Here is a 16,433-nt window from a genome sequence, read left to right on the forward strand (position 1 = left end):
GTGTGGGGCCAAACCGCTGGCGTCAATCGACGTGTGAGATTGTGTGCATGTGTGTGTGGGACGGAGAGAGAGTCCGGCGTCAGCAGGGATGGAAATGTCGCTGGTAATGCATCTGCCACTGTCGCTCGCCCCCGACAGGCTGAGCCACCCCTGCATCGCCCACGTCTGTCGCCTCCCTCCCATTCTCCATCCATCTCACTCTCTTCACCACACCTCCATTCTCCATCCTCAACCTCCCTCCCTTCATCCCTCCCTCTGAGACAAAGACAAAAGCCACTGCAAGTCACTACAGTATGACTTTGAAGATCTTGTTTAAATGACAAGATGCTATACTGATGTTTGTGTCATCGGAGCAGTCTCCAGTCTAAACTGCTGTCCCTCTAGAGTCTCCCTAAATGTCGCTTTACAAATGGTTATTACCAAGAATCTAGCATATTTACCATATTACCTGACGTTGCAACCACATTGGTGTTGAATTGTAAGCTACTTGAGGAACTCTTAAAAAAAGAGTAGCCTAATTTCCTGGACATTATGGAGGCAATTTTATGCTATCATCATTCTCCCGTGACAGTTATAATGCAGTTACAATGCCAGGGTGTAGGGAGGAGTAATTCAAGTTAATGTAGTTGAGATTTATGTTTGTATTTACCCTCTGGTAATTTTTACCTAGTCCATTGTGGACTGTAAATGGGATACCTAATAGTTTCAGTTCAACAGCAGAATAGCAGACTTCCAGAGGCCATCAGTCATTTGATAAAAGGGTATCTCAGTTTATCTGATGATTAATGGGGTTTAGTGCTCTCTGTGGAGCCGGGGGCCACTTGAACTCTGCAGCCTGACCTCCACGAAATTAAAGCCAGTGAAGACCCTAGAAACATTATTGCTGCTAACACAAAGAGGTGATGTGACCTTGGCCATGATGGTGTTGTAAAAAACTGGACATTGATATCATACAAGCGCGCTTTCAACACAAGACATGCATACATCTTTTGTGCATGTTTCATATGTCCATGTAAGACACTTTACTTCATGCTGACACAGCACATGAAATTGCACAAATCGTATGCAAAATCAAGAATAATATATAAAACACCACATTATATATATTTCATCACAGCTCATGTGGCTCATATGAGCCCAGAGTAGAGGATGTGTTGCACTGTGGGACAGAGGGGTGCACAATCAGCCTCTCTCCTCTCTTTCTTTGGAAAATATTTTTCTTTATTATCATTTCAGCAATTACAAGACAGGTTTCATGTCCCCAAGGCAAATTTATTTGGATATCTTCGAATGAGGCGTCTAATATCTTCTGATCTAACTGCTTCACCAATTAGCCTCTCTCATAGTGATGTGAGGAGATTCTTCTTTTGAGCGTAAAAATGGAATAATTGTTCTAAACACTGCTCTGTTTCTGACATGTTTGAGCTCACACGTACGGCTTGGGGAGTGGTGAAAAAAAAACAGGCTTCATGCGTTGCAATGTACGAGATACATGATGTGCCATATGTTTTTTCTTTCAAGTAAATCCATTAGATGATGTAGCTAGCACACATGCGCAGGGTTCTAAACGCTGGAGCAAATGACATTGCCAGAAGCAGATTTAAAATTGGCTAGAGAGGAAAGCGTGCTTTAGTATGTGTGTGAGTCATTTTCAAGGGTATGCAGCCAGTTTACAACAGGGAAAGGTCACCTGTGTAGCCAGCCCCACAAGCAACTTGCTCTTAATACAAACTAAATGGTTGTTGGAAAATAGTCTTTTAAAAATGGCTGTTTGTCTTTTGTACAGGTTGGACAATTTTTAAGAAACTATGGAGGGTCAGTTAGGGGATTACCTGGGGCTTAACTGGGAAAAGTGTAAAGAACTTTTTCTTTTTATAAAATAATAAATGAATGCAGTTCATATTGGTAAACTTAAAACTTCCACAAATGTGCAGGACATTAAGTCTTGAATAAGCAATACACATCTGGTCACTGATACTTGTTTAATGCATGGTAACAATGTACACCAAATTATACTGCTATTCTTTTTCCAATCAAGCTTACAACATGGAGTAATCACAGAGGAGGGACTGTTATATTTTTGTACTCTGACTATGTTGTGTTTCTCTAAAGTCAAACTGATAATGAGTTGGAGAGACAACAGGGATTGTGCATGTTGAATCAGTGATCAGTGAATTTATTACAGCTAAATGTAGTCGTTTTAGTCCTTCACCCCATGCTGCCATTAAATGTCCCTGTGATTAGTGAGGCACACGCAGCCAACCTAATTATCCAATGCCACAGCCAAACCCTTCGCATGATTACAACAGTTTGCTTCTTATACCGGCAATTATGCTCTTTGCAATAGCAAAAAGCTATAATTAAAGAGGAAATGCTTGCTTTGTGTGTGCGTCTGTGTGTGTGTTTGTTTGTGTACTGTATCTACAGTACGTGCATGTAAATGTGAATGAAAACTAACAAATATGCCCCCTGCTGTATTTTTTCAAGCTAACCACATTAATTGCAGCTCCTCTGTCCACCTATTTCTGTTATAAGAGCTTAATTGTAAAATATAAGTTGTTTTCAAGGGCTTGTAGAAGTGATTATTAGCTGTGCGGAACAGGGATGCAATTTTCTGTCCCTATTGCACAGAGAAATCCACCTTTACAGCATATTTTTTTGTTAACGATGCTGTTCAGGGCTGCAGCACCATGGAGAAGAAACAGAGGTAAAGTGGGTCAGATGGCTGTGGTTGTGATTCAATGATGTCAGCGGAGAGAGGTGAGATTGCGAGACTGTGTGAGATGTAAGAATATCTGAGACAGAGTCTTGTTGCTCTGCCAAGATCTTACCTGAAATATTTGCCTGGATGATATTGTGTATAGTTATAAGTTTAGAGGAAAAATCAGTTTTCCCATATCCTATTATTAGAGCATTATGGATGCCTCTGTGGGGGAGGCTGGGGATTTTGGGAATGGGGATGGATTGGAAGAATGTGCATTTTTCTAGCCAGCAGGGGGCAGTGGAGCTGCAGCTGTGTGCCCACGTATCCTTGTGTTTTGTGAGGGAGAGGCTTATTCCCTCTGGTGAGTATTCCCTCAACAGCCTCACTCATGGGCATGTCAGTGTACAACCAGCACACTGTAGTGACATTTAAAATGAATACCAGCTGACCACTGTTCATGTTACATGAACATGCTGGGTGGTGGAACATATGCATGTGTGTGTGCGTATGTGTTGGTTTGTGATCACGCTCATTTGCATACAGATGTGTCCAGGGCTCAACACTCCAAAGTCCTCATGCAGACTCGAGGATGTGCACAAGTGTCCTCCAGTGTCTAGATAATTATGAGATTTCATCACATGCACGTGACGACAAAACACGTTGTTGCTCTGCACATGGAAGCACCCTTCTTGTGTTAACCCAAAAAGCTACATGTTTGTTTGGTATATTGATTGAATTAATCTTTATATGTATGATGCATCTTTCAGTTTGTTGAGAATAGCTTTGCAGATAACATTTTCATTCTCTCAGACTTACACGCACACAAAAGTATTTGTGAGGGATGGAAATGAGAGCGTTGCTGATTTTACATGTGGACCTCACAGAGATATACTGTATGAGGGAAAAAAAGGAAAGAGTGACCTGTCCTATTGTTTCCCTTGGGTGTGCCCTTCTCGAGCTGCCCCCAATCCTTTGTGTCTGCATTGGGAGGGGAAGCTATCTGTACAATGAGAAAAATAATCACCTGAGCAGAGAGCGAGCAGATTCTTTCACTTTCTCTCCTTTGCTGTCACTTTTTCTGTCCATGATGCCTTTCTTTTATTTTGTATGCCCCTTTTTTTGTCATTACCTTCCTTCACTCAACAGATGACTCATAAATATCAGGCGGATGTCTGGTCATCCCAAAATCCACCTTCAATGCCCTTTTATTCATCTCTCACCCCTCCAGTTTTCTAAATGTTTGCAGATGAACACTAATAGTCTCCTCTCTATGTGGATGACACCCTAATTAATCAAGCACACCATGCTGGCCAATCCAGTAATGGCCAACAGCTTCTAGCACGCTGCTAGCTGGCAATAGCCAGTTTGTATAACCCCGAAGGGCTGTGAGTTCACTGCTGTATGTGTTTGTGTGCACAGCGGTTGTTCCTGGGTGGAAACATTGTAATACTACCAGTTTGTCAATTTGTGTTTCTGTGCGTCGGGTTGTGTACAATATGTGCAAAGATTTATTGTAACATAATGTGTTTACGGCCCCCTGTTGAATTGGTCAGACTCTGCTATGACGCTGCTCATGTGATAGTAGTATGGTGGAGATATTATGCAGTCTGGGCTCCCTCTCACCTCTGAAGGTTATTGGACTATTGCCACACATCAAATTTGTTCTACTTTTATGTAAACCTCTCGCTCTCTATCTCTCCCTCTGTTTTATTTTCTCTTTGGCACACCTTATTTATCATCACATCTCTCTCTAGCAAACAGAAATGAGAAAAATGAACTGGATAATATTTTTGATCAAAGAGGTCTTTCACTGTACACAATATTCCGTGATTTCTAGCCCTCCATTACAGCATTGTTTAGTTTAATCAGTTGTTTTAGAAGAGATTATTAGTATGCTCATCCTATTGGAGCCTGTAGTTGCAGCTGATTACTATCTGTCCGATGGTAGATTTGTGTTATCTAGCAGGACTCTTTGATAATTTTTGCCTTGCTGAACATTCCACAAACATCCAGAAGACAAGAAGGTGTTTTGAATTTTGTTTATCTAGTTGATTGAATTTTACAACGCAGCGGTTGTTTAGGCCAACGCACGTAAATACGCACTTAAACACGTTTACATGCGCACACTAACACACAACCTCAAACACAAACCAGGAAGACTTCTCATTAATTTCTTTGCAGGGGAGAGGGAGAGAGGGATGTGGGCTGTGAAGGAGAGGAGAAGGATTGATGGGAAGCAGGGAGGTACAGGCAAGGTGATTAAAAACTCAAGCTACAGATGTTTCCGGAACACTTCAAAGTGGTGCGCCTGCCAGTGCCAGCGCTGGGCATGATGCATTATTGAGATGGTGCCCACCTGGCACCTGGCGCTGACATCACATGCCCGGTCCACCTGGCACCATGCAGTCACGTGGGTGACACTCTGGGTCACACCTCCCTGCACAAACCCAGCTCCCAGTGTGATGAAGGGCATCAGGGGAAATGGCACACATGCTCAACACGGACCTCAAAGGCACTAAACTGGGGCATGTGCAGTTTGTAAACTTATCTTCATGAATGAAAAGTGAGGAAGCAGGGAAATGTTCATGAGAAGAATTGCAATAGATTACCTCTTACTTTGCTTGTATATTGAATAAGATGTGGCAAGGTGTGACTATTTATTTCATATGTACAGAATTAAACCTTAAAAAGAATCGTATTTCCCATAGAGTTTACGCAATATTGTGTTTCATGCAGTTGGAAGATGAATAGAAATTAGATGACGCACTACAATAATGTAATTTCCCATGCAATAAATTATTGAAATGCAATGATGATAATTCAGTAGAGTCTGTATAAAGTGGAAAGCCTGGGAACCTTTCTGGAATGTCTTTGGCTTTGAAGTAGCCGACGGTGTGGTGTTGATGCAATTCCTGCTGTTTAATATTTCAGAAGCCCCCTCAACCTTATATAAAGAATATTTAGAGGTCACATAGTGTGTTTGTGTGCGTGCATGAATATCTGTGTGTGTTGCTCTTGTAGGTGTCCCCTGACACCTGTACTCTCTCAGGGTGTGAGGAACAGACAGAGGCCAGAGCCACAGTCACAGGTCTCAGACCAGTGGGGTGTGAAATGAATCAGAGGGCCAACACACTCTCCCCCTGCTGTACCCACACACCAACACACACACACATCCACTGTGCAGTTGTGTTTGTGTGACGTGTATATGTGCGTGAGAGAAAGAAGTACTGGAAAGCACACAGAAAAAGAAAGAAGAGATCACCAGGACAAGAAACTCTCCTGCATGCACAATTCTCAGTAAAAAAAAAGGCAGTATAAACTTGTGAATGATGTAAGACTTTCTGCAGAGAGATGGTGTTCGCCGTAATGGTAGTTAAGCTTCAACAGTTCAGTTTACTTCTGTTGCCAAGGATGAATTACCAACTGTGCAATGCAGGCAACTGCCCCGACTCTACAGACCCAAGGTGACCCAAAAGGATAATTTCATGTCTACTGTTTATGGTAATTTTATTAATCTCAAATCTGGTAGGAAATTTGCACCACAAAAGTACCAGGGACTCCGCGTTGAAATGTTAATTGGCTTTCTTATTTAATTTCACAATATCCTCACATGATGTCTATTCATAATTAATTAAGTGTTCAAAGGAACACAAATTAACTCAAATTAAGAGTTTTTTTAAAGCATAGAGTACTGGTTGACTTGTGGGGATCGACCAAATTATGTTCTTTTGAATAACAAGATATATTACATGTTTTTTTTGTTATTTCAAACTCACCTCCACACCCACCTGTCCCATCAGCCAGTGATATGTCTCTGCTTTACATGCTATCCTAAGTCCGGCCCTGTTATGTGCCTTTATGATAAGACACAAAATAAGTATGGCGTTTGACACCGGTGAGTAAGGAGCAGGGAGAAGTTAAACCTCCACTTTGTCGTTATGGGTATTTTAAGTCAACAGGCCACATAGGTCCTACACAGTGTACAGAGGCCAGTAGGTTGGGGGGTCAGCCCAACAGTACATTTTAGCTTGACTGCCCCGTAACAGATTAATCTGGCCACAGTTATCTCACAAGGGGAATTTAACCTACATGACAATGGCACACACATCACCACAGAGAAAAATGTGTTTTGTTTATTGTGACTTCACCTAGATATATTGTGTGCATAATAATGTATGTGCATAATTTAATACTATAGGCCTTTTTACACATTCATCTAGAAGAAAAGTTTAAGACATGTATGGGCAAGATGATTTTGTGACAACACAACAGTTTGGAGGCACATCATTGTCCAAAAAAAAAGAATCTTGAAACCTTAAGTGCACATAGACTAAAAATGAATTTTTTCTGTGAAGTAAGATGCATCTTGTGTCCAGTAGTTACACTTTTTAATTGATTAATTATTGTGGACCCCTGCGACCCGGCCCCGGATAAGCGGAAGGAGATGGATGGATGGATGGATATTCATAGATTCTAAATGATCTAAAGAGGATGAAGGAGTTTGTCTAAATTAAGAACTTTAATTCACCTTATTTGTGGAAAAACAAAACAGCCACAGTTGAAAGAGTAGCCTATGTATATATGTCTTACAACACCTCTGTAGGGGATCTTTAACAAAAGGTGTCAACATCTTAACACAGAATTTTAACTGGTGAAAAACAAAAAAATATAAAAAATATACATATTTTAGAAAAGGCTTTACATTTTTTAAAATATAAATTGATGCTCTAGAATGTTATTATAGTATACCCTATCTTGCTCTTAAATCATAAGGCTTCAAGGTTTATTTAGTTTATTTGGCTTTAATCTCTGTTGACCACAACCTGCAACTTTTCTGAAAAAAAAAAAAAAAAAAAAAAGCAAAAGATGCTAGAGCAACAAGAAACAGGGCGTCAGCATAGAGCATATGCGGCTCTCTGATTGGCCAAATCCGCCGCCAATCATCCCCGACGGCTCCGCAGCACCTCCCACAGACGCACAGCGGCAGCGCAGATTCAACCGACAATGATTTCCAAGGCACTTGCGGCTTGTCTGCAGCGATAGGAGGAAAAGAGGAGAGAAAGAGAGAGAACCTCACCTCCTCAAACAGCGAGTGAGGTAGAGGAGAAAAGAGACAGAAAGCGTCAGAGAGAGAGAGAGAGAGAGAGAGAGAGAGAGAAGAGGCTGTGGAGTTAATAAAAAAAAAAAAAAAAAAAAAAAAAAAAAAAAAAAAAAAAAAAAAAAAAAAAAAAAAGGAAAGACAGCAGCGGCTTGGACCTCCAGAAAAAGGAGTGTTTAATTGTCTGCGCTTTTATTCTAAAAGTGTCCAGCTCCCACACAGATTCGACATGTCATCGTCCGGTAAAGACAACAGTGGCGCCCAACACGCCAATTACGTGGGACCTTACCGTTTGGAGAAGACGCTCGGGAAAGGACAGACAGGTTAGTTGGGACAGATTGCTCCTCTTTAATTGCACCATTTATTTGTGGAGCTCTCCGCCTTCTGCAGGTGATAAATAACTAACCGCTTAGTTACAAACACCTGCCGAGCCCTTGTGGGGGAATTTGTTGAAGGAGGGAGGAAGGAGGGAGGGGGGGTTCGTTATGTCTTCTCCGATCTGACATAATCATTGTCCACACGGTGGGACGAGGGGATTTAGGGGGATGTTGCTTTACATTGGTTTTGTTGGTTGCGCGTTGGCGTTGGACTGGTGTGTGTGTGTGTGTGTGTGTGTGTGTGTGTGTGTGTGTGTGTGTATCGCAGAGCAGCGTCCAACGCCGAAAACGATGACAGTGTGATGGGCTATGAAAATGAACTTTTTTTGTGTGTCCCCTGTTAGTGTGTGTCCTGTGATCGGAGCACAACGCCGTTAATCCCGGTTTGCCTGATACATTGATCTATTCTTAGTCCGCAGGCAGGCAGGCAGGCAGGCAGGCGTTTCTCCTATAGGCTCAGACTGCAATACGTGGGTTTCCTTCAGATATGGAGCAGCGAGTCCAACCTTGACAGATTACATTATGGGCTGCTCAAAGAGCTGGAATAGAGCTACACTGATCTACATTCATTCACCCCAGGGGATCTAACTGGGCTTCCTTAATAAGGAGCACATGCTTTATCTCAGCAGAGACAGCAATGACAGTGCAGTTTGTCAAAGTTGCATTGCACATTGTACAATTATTGGTAAAAGGGGACTTTATTATGATAATATTACATGCTATTTAAGGTGATGTTTCCATCCTGGTGTGTGTGTGTGTGTGTGTGTGTGTGTGTGTGTGTGTGTGTGTGTTTTTTATAAGACAGTTGTTTGAGCGTTATCCGCCTGGGTACAGTGAGCATCCTTCTGCAGTCATCCACATGCAGCCGGTGGAGCCATGTGAAAGGAGAGGCAGGCACAGCCCTGTGCAGGCAGAGATGGCAGGGCTGATGCAGCATGCTCCGTAAGATCACCACCCTTAAAAAGAGAGAGAGAGACAGAGACAGTCAGCGACTTTTCCTCTTCTACCCTCTCCGCTGAGAGATTTTCCTCCCATCTGTTGTCTAAAACGGCTGCAATAGGCGTTGCTTCCCCTTCCCTGGTCCTGCTGGTCCTGCTGAGCAGCCGTGTGTGCGAGTAAATGTTATGTGTGTTCTCTCAAACAGTATGCTCCCCTGAAATATTCTCCTCTGTCACTTCATTCACCTGGCGAGTCCCCTGTGTTCATTAATGGAGTTTGTCCCTTTGCCATCCCCTGGTGTGTGTGTGTGTGTGTGTGTGTGTGTGTGTGTGTGTGTGTGTGTGTGTGTGTGTGTGTGTGTGTGTGTGTGTGTGTGTGTGTGTGTGTGTGTGTGTGTGTGTGTGTGTGTGCCCTCGTCATAACTGCTGCCTCTCTTTGACTGTAGGACAGTACAGGACATTTTACTCAGGCTATGCAAATCCCAAACCATGCTGCATCCATCCTCCGTGTAGCTCCGCTCTGCAGTGTGGTGATGACTCTAGTGTGATCTGAACAGTACGTTCCAGTTGGTTCTTTCATAACAAATGCAGTATTAAAACACACTGGCTTGTCTCCCTTTATCCAGCTACTCCTATTTAATCATTTGTGTTTACAGGGGGATCTCTCATTCACAGCCAGACTCTGCGCTCTTTCAAATAGCTCTCAAAAGTGTATAATGGCTGTTTATGGTGTTATTGAGCTGGCACTGGAGTCTGCTGGGTACAGACGTTTAATGGTGTCTCTCATATCATCCAAGGAGTGTTGAGGCAGGTTGGGATGCATTTTCTCAGCTTGCCTCAAATGTCTAAACCATGGAGGCATAGTAAGCTACAGGTCAGTGTGGAACATGGCTTTTGTCAAGCAGCTTGGCCGTCACATGGCTTCTCATTTGGCAAATTTCAACGTTGTTTCACTTAGAGGGGAATTTCTCATTAGAATATATTCATTTTCAATGCTTTGTGTCCGGTTTTTCTATTACATTTCCATGTTTCCAATGTGCAGCAATAACGAGGCCCAACCATAATTTGTGTGTTCTGTGTTAGAAAAATCATTTGCTTACTGGCATCTGTGTAGCTAGTCCACGCCAAACCTATTCAGATTAATGACATAATATCCCATTCGCTCGTTAACCATTCGTTAATCTGTCAGATCTCTTTCCCAGGCCCCACGGAAAGGGTTGGCCTTGCAACTGTGAGCGCCCAATGGGCCGGGCTCAATCCTGAGTGGCAGCTGGGACTGTCCAGTGGGCTAAATCCCCCGTGAGCTTTCCCAGGCTGCGCTTGGCTGGTATTATTAGAGGGGAGAAAGCGGAAGGCCTCCGGTTGATCTGGCTGTCCTGTTCAGAGGAGTGGTGCTCTTCAGTGTTCATTAAGTGATTAGGGCCTTGTCCTGACACACACATACACACACAAACACACACATGGCCACCACAGTGGTTCTGGTTTGGCTTCCTGATCTAATCCCCTGCACAGCCAAAGTCTCCTCGGCTCTCACTCACGCACGTGGCCCGAAGGTAGCGTTGGATGGCCCACTCTAGCTTAGCAACTTAGCACCTCTGTGTAGAAATCTAAATGCATGGTTACATGAACAGCTCTCCTGCAATGAATAGTTCACAGTTTAAGCAGTAGGATGTATCTTTTTTACCTTTTTTTTTCATTTCTTACTCCGTGTTCACCAGACTTGTCATGTGTGCGACAATTCACTCTTTGTCAGGTGTGCATTGAGGCCTGATACGGTCTATAGATATGGAGTGCATGCATGGCTGGCTACTGATTGGAACTAAAACAGCTGAAATTTTGAGGCCATTTTCCAGCCAAAGACAGTTAATGTGCTTGAATGGCAGAACCTGTGGGATGGTTTGTATAGGTCCTGTACTGTATGTGGTATAAATGCTTCAATAGCTGAGCATTTTCCTCATAACTCTTACACTGTCACACTGCTAAATTGCCAATCAACTTCTATTTGTATCCAACCCTGAATTAGCCCCATGTGTTTTGTGTTAGGTTGTCTCATTCACTTTATTTGCCCCACAAGCCTCTAACCGATGTCACGACGCGGCAGCATTATGACAGCTGAGTTAACATTTGTTAAAACGTAGAACTCCCATGCATGTCTCCATCACAGGAGGGTTTGGAGTAACAGCCTTCATGCGTTTCAGAATCTTCAGCTTTGTTTGACAAAGCTGAAGATTGTGGATTTTTGTTTTTGCCAGTGCAACGACTTAAGGCGGGCTGAATCACCGCTCTGTTCCACTAATGCGTTGGAAAACACTGCCGTGCTTTGCCTTTACTTTGTTCCTGAAGGCTGTTGATTAGTGGAATAGAGGCCTATTGTGTGGAAAACATTGCCTGCTAATCCAGTATAAGTCCCTGTTTTTTTGACTGCGAGACTTGGGTATTGACAAGCTAAACGTTGGAGGTTGATGTGTAGGCTCCTTGATTCTTTGATTGACGTTTGGTGAGTGAAATCATCTGTGCTTTGGCGCCTTTCATATTGACTGTTCACCTGACAAAAAAGCCGCCTGTGATGTTGTGTCTTGCTCCCTCCTTCTCTGTTCAGCGCACTCTGTTTCTGTGTATCTGCTGCAGAGTTCTGGTTCTGGGTTCACCGGGCTTACAAGGCATTTAAGCCAGCATCCAGCTGTTTTTGTTGTTTCCCTGTCAGCGAAGGGCCAGCCAGTTTGTAACTCTTACTGTGGGCTTCACTGTTGCGGCGTATGGTTGTGTTTTTGTGTGTATGACCCAGTGAAAGAAAAGCCCTCATTCGTCTTCCTTTCCATTTATTTACACATACACACATTAACTGGACCGTTCTGGGAGTCTGGTACATTGCACGGTAACGTAAAACCGCTAATTCGACGTTGATTTATAGCTGGTGAGCCGGGCATGGTTCATTCGGATCAATGGGCACTCCCAAAGATTTCCTGTCTGGGGGGGGAAGAGAGAGAGAGATCCATACTGTCTCGCAGCACATGATATTCCTGATGATGACAAGTTAGGAGGCAATGCTCCCTCGATGCTGTCAATGAAAAACCACTTGGCAAATCCACAGAAATAAATGCCTCTGCCTGCATATGAGCGTGTGTTGCTTGTGAGCAGGTGCTCAAACTCCTGGTGCTCAAACTCCTGGTGACCTGTAGCCTCTGTGCCGCTAAAATAATCTTGATACCCGCGTCAAGCTCAAACACAGGTGTCTATCTCCTCTGCGTTCGCAAGATTACCCAGAAAAAACGTTCGCAGCTTTTGACCTAAAACTTTCGAGCGAGGGAAATAAATGAAAGGCTGCGATGATGGACCCCGTGTTTCAGTGGGACTCTTCAGATAGCATAGTCAGAGAAACACCTGACCCAGTGGCTGTGCCGTGTGGCTCCCAGCTGGGTAGCACCCTCTGTTAGCAAGCTGGATCAGAGCTGTGGAGCAGGAAGCCAAGCCCGCATGATCTCAGCTGTTCGACTGTCTGGCTCAAGCCAAAGCCCTGCTCCCTGAGTCCTGACATGTATCCTAAATGGTGGAAGTGTATGCATGAAAGTGTGTCTGTGCCTCAGCTGATGCATATAATGTCTATTTGTGAGCTTTAATGAACGTTTAACCTCGAGTAACGCAAGTAAGTAAGTGCTGTTGCATCAGAGTCGCAGTCAATTCTGTTGGTGTGGCTAAGAAACTATGCCTTAAGTAAATTGAACCAGGACTTAGCCTGCAGTCCCTTCACTGTCTGTGACTTTTACTGAAGTCATATAATGATGATGGTCTCTGTCATTTAGTGCTCCTCTCCTCTCCTCACATCAGCCTCACTCCATCCCTCCCTCTCTCTCTCTCACTCTCTCACTCTTCCCCTGGCCAGTCAAGATTCATACAGGGATTCAGCCATGTGGTAAATCAGACAAGACCTCGGTGGAATTGCATCGATTGGGAGGAATGTATGTAGCCAACGATTTTCAGAGATTAATGATGAGGAAAGAGGTGGAGAACTGGGAGGAGGGGTGGAGAGAGAACGATGGAGGCAAGGCGAAAGGAGGAGGAGGTGGAGTAGAAGAAGAAAAGGGAAAAAAAACAAAACCCATTGAGCTGAGTGAGCATGAAGCGATCTTGAATGTTCTGACTGCGGCGGAGGTTATTAATTAAGGCAAAGTATTGATCATTCTCTTCATTATCCTCCCCTCCTCCCCGATTCCCATCTCTCTATTGCTGACCTCCAGACGAGAAAAAGGGCTCAATCTTTAGATGAGAGGGTCAGTGAGTAAGTGAAGGATTACTTGGAACAGTCTCAGTGGTCGACCGACCGTGTGTGTGTGTGTGTGTGTGTGTGTGTGTGTGTGTGTGTGTGTGTGTGTGTGTGTGTGTGTGTGTGTGTGTGTGTGTGTGTGTGTGTGTGTGTGTGTGTGTGTGTGTGTGTGTGTGTGTGTATTTTTTGGACAGGCCCCATCACATCCTATTTGGATTCATCCTAACTCTGAGAATCCACTGTCAGTGTTTCTCTGCCATGTTATATAGCGTGGAGAATCAGGTTAGGACGGCATGGTTCTCTGGTCCATTTTCCATCATTTATACTGAAACACACTACACACACATACAAGCACATCCATGGTCATACAAACACAATCTTTTACCCTCACTCAGTCCCTCTCTCTCTCTCTCTCTCTCTCTCTCTCTCTCTCTCTCTCTCTATTGCTGAGAATCAGTGGCCCTTCTCGGCTGCTGTGTTTCCAGTAATGTGTTATCACCTCATGCTATTTAGAATTTCACACTGCTAGTTTTCCAGCGTAGCAGAGAGAATGCAAGAAGAAATAGAAATGCACCATTTTTCTTTTCACCTGTGCTCCAAATTGATACGTTTATATATGACTTCACACTGTTTGCTAAAACAAGATACGCCTGGTGATTTGCTTCTAGACGTCTCTGTATCTGCCTCTGTCTTTGTTCACTTTTGACGCTGCCAGTCAGCCATTCAGCCCGTCACTAAATCAGCTGCCACATTTTTATCCGTCTTTGTCATCATGGGCCGTTCAAGACGTACAGTATATTTAACGTCTGTGCGCACAGCGGTAGGCTTAATCAGCCTGTTTCTCTCTCTCTCTCTCTCTCTCACCCAGCTCAGATTAACCCTTGCTGAGCCGCCTGTCTGGCTCTGACTGTGAGAACGCTGAGTTGGTTGCCAAGGCTGGTTGTCTGGTTGTCATGGTTTCCCTGCTTGTTGCTGGTTCCCAGTCTGCCCTCATGAAGAATCCCTCCCTGGTGCTCGCATTTCTCTCGCTCTTTAAGTGCCTGCAATCTGAAGTTAACATCATCCTCTGTTGCTTTACATGCTTGCAAGTTGTCTTTATCTGACTTATTTCTCTTTATCTGCCTAGTCACTCCATGTATCTGTAGAAATAAGTATGTGAATGAATGTATGACTGTGTCTTGTGTGTGTGTGTGTGTGTGTGCTTGTGCGTGTGCTCAGACATAGGGTCATGGATCAGACAGGCTTGCCCTGCTCTGTGCTCTGCGCTGTGTGCTGTGTTCCCATTTAAATCTGGGAGATTAGCACATGTGGGGAGCCTCGGCTTTAGTTGCTGTCAGCTCAGCTAGCCTTGGCAGGCTGTCCTCAGATCAGGGGGGAAGCTCTGTGCTCATCCCCGCATTGCTGTCTGCCCTGCTGTACCTTATCCATTAACAAATAGATGGGTGGGCCGGTGACCTTGACTTTGGTACAGTTTTCTAACTGCTGCGGCACACTCGTACAATTCACACGGCTGCGTTTGTCACAGGCCAGCCTTACAGGATCTTCTTTAAGTTCACAATATGTTGACATTTGTATGTCTTTTTCATTAAAATATTTGAGATGACTCCAGAAAGCACTGTGTGTTTTGTGTATGACATTTCCTTTAGAAGCTGTACCTGTTGGTATATTTAAAAACACTTTTTCTTGCGTTTTGTGAATTTCCCCATTTCCCCTAATTGAATATTTATTCACATAGATAGATAACATGTTTGTGCTTTAGTATCTAAGTATAGAACTTGCTAAAATGTACATATTGAGCCAACTTGTCCATTTCACTATTGATGCCTTGCAATTAAGAAAATACCACTTTAGAAGTTTAACTTATTGAATTATTACTGCATGTACCGAGTGAATACAGTGAATTAATGGCTTTTTAAATTACACAAATACGTGCGTTTGCTTCAGCAAACCTGCTGGCAACTCCCCTTGGACTGTTTTCCAAGAAAAAGTACATGAATGAAAATGTGCGCTCATTTACTATGTGCAGCGCATCCCAGATGGCAGGGGCAGGGTAATTGGGATGCATTCAGAGTTTTTCACTGCCACTCGCTCTGCTGTCAGCTCTTTAGGCTATGAAGCACAATGTCGGCAGTGCCTGAAACACCTGAGATGTGGCTTGGCATGTGAAGTGAAGCAGACAGTCCTCAATGAGATTAGGTTAGATGAGCATGACTGGTCACAAACCAACAACCAGCGCTGGCTGCTTGCCTCTGTGGCACCCACTACTGACACTTGGCTAGACTACAGAGAATTAGCACTATATTAGCCAGGTTGACTTATTTTATCTCTGCTGGGAACATCAAGGAGTCTGTGTTATTCATAGAGAGAAGAAGGAGACCGGGTTCAGTTTGCTATTCTGATGACGTTGGGGCATGTTGTTGCCAGTTTACAGAAAAACCACCTGGATCACAGGTGTTACTGCATCAGTGGTCCAGCCAAGACAAACTGATTCTTCTGTTTGCTTTTCGTGTGGTGCCACTTCATCAGAGAATGGGTCAGTGCTGGTGGTGCAACTGATCATAAAACTTACGGTTCGGATCGTATCACGGATCAGAGTCATGGATCGGATCACAGATCAGGATCAGAACAAAGAAAAAAGGAAGCAAATATAACTTTTAGACATCCCTGATTACGTTTTTCATGGCGCCAATACTAATTGCTGATCATTGATCTTCCATATTGGCAGATACAGATCCCTTTGTTGTGTGAAAATAGCAGCTGGTATACAAGTCTTCAGACTATTATTATTTTGTTGACCGTCCCAAAAATCATTTCAACCGCCCTGAAGTCAGTGTATACCATCAAAATTCTAAAAGTTATCCTTTTACTTTGTTATAGCCATCTATAGTGTTGATTCTTTCTTCATAAAAGCCCACAATTCAAATGATAGAGATAAAAGATTACATTTTTATGGATAAAAACAAATATTCTATTTATGTATAATAAGCTGCTTAGAGGTATTATAAATGGATCTATAATATCTACTTAAGTTGTTGTGAAAACATCTCCTTCAAAC

General features: G+C 43.4%; 1 protein-coding gene across 1 annotated transcript in view; it reads left to right on the forward strand.

Annotated features, from left to right (window-relative positions):
• Positions 1-8,031: 8,031 nt before the first annotated feature.
• brsk2a (BR serine/threonine kinase 2a) overlaps positions 8,032-16,433 on the forward strand; it is a 155,913-nt gene continuing 147,511 nt past the window's right edge. Inside the window, exon 1 of the mRNA XM_054620048.1 lies at positions 8,032-8,125. Within this exon, the coding sequence (XP_054476023.1) occupies positions 8,032-8,125 (94 nt within the window). The remainder of the gene's footprint in view (positions 8,126-16,433) is intronic.

Source organism: Anoplopoma fimbria, chromosome 19 (assembly GCF_027596085.1).
Source record: "Anoplopoma fimbria isolate UVic2021 breed Golden Eagle Sablefish chromosome 19, Afim_UVic_2022, whole genome shotgun sequence".
In the NCBI taxonomy this organism is placed as follows: Eukaryota; Metazoa; Chordata; class Actinopteri; order Perciformes; family Anoplopomatidae; genus Anoplopoma; species Anoplopoma fimbria.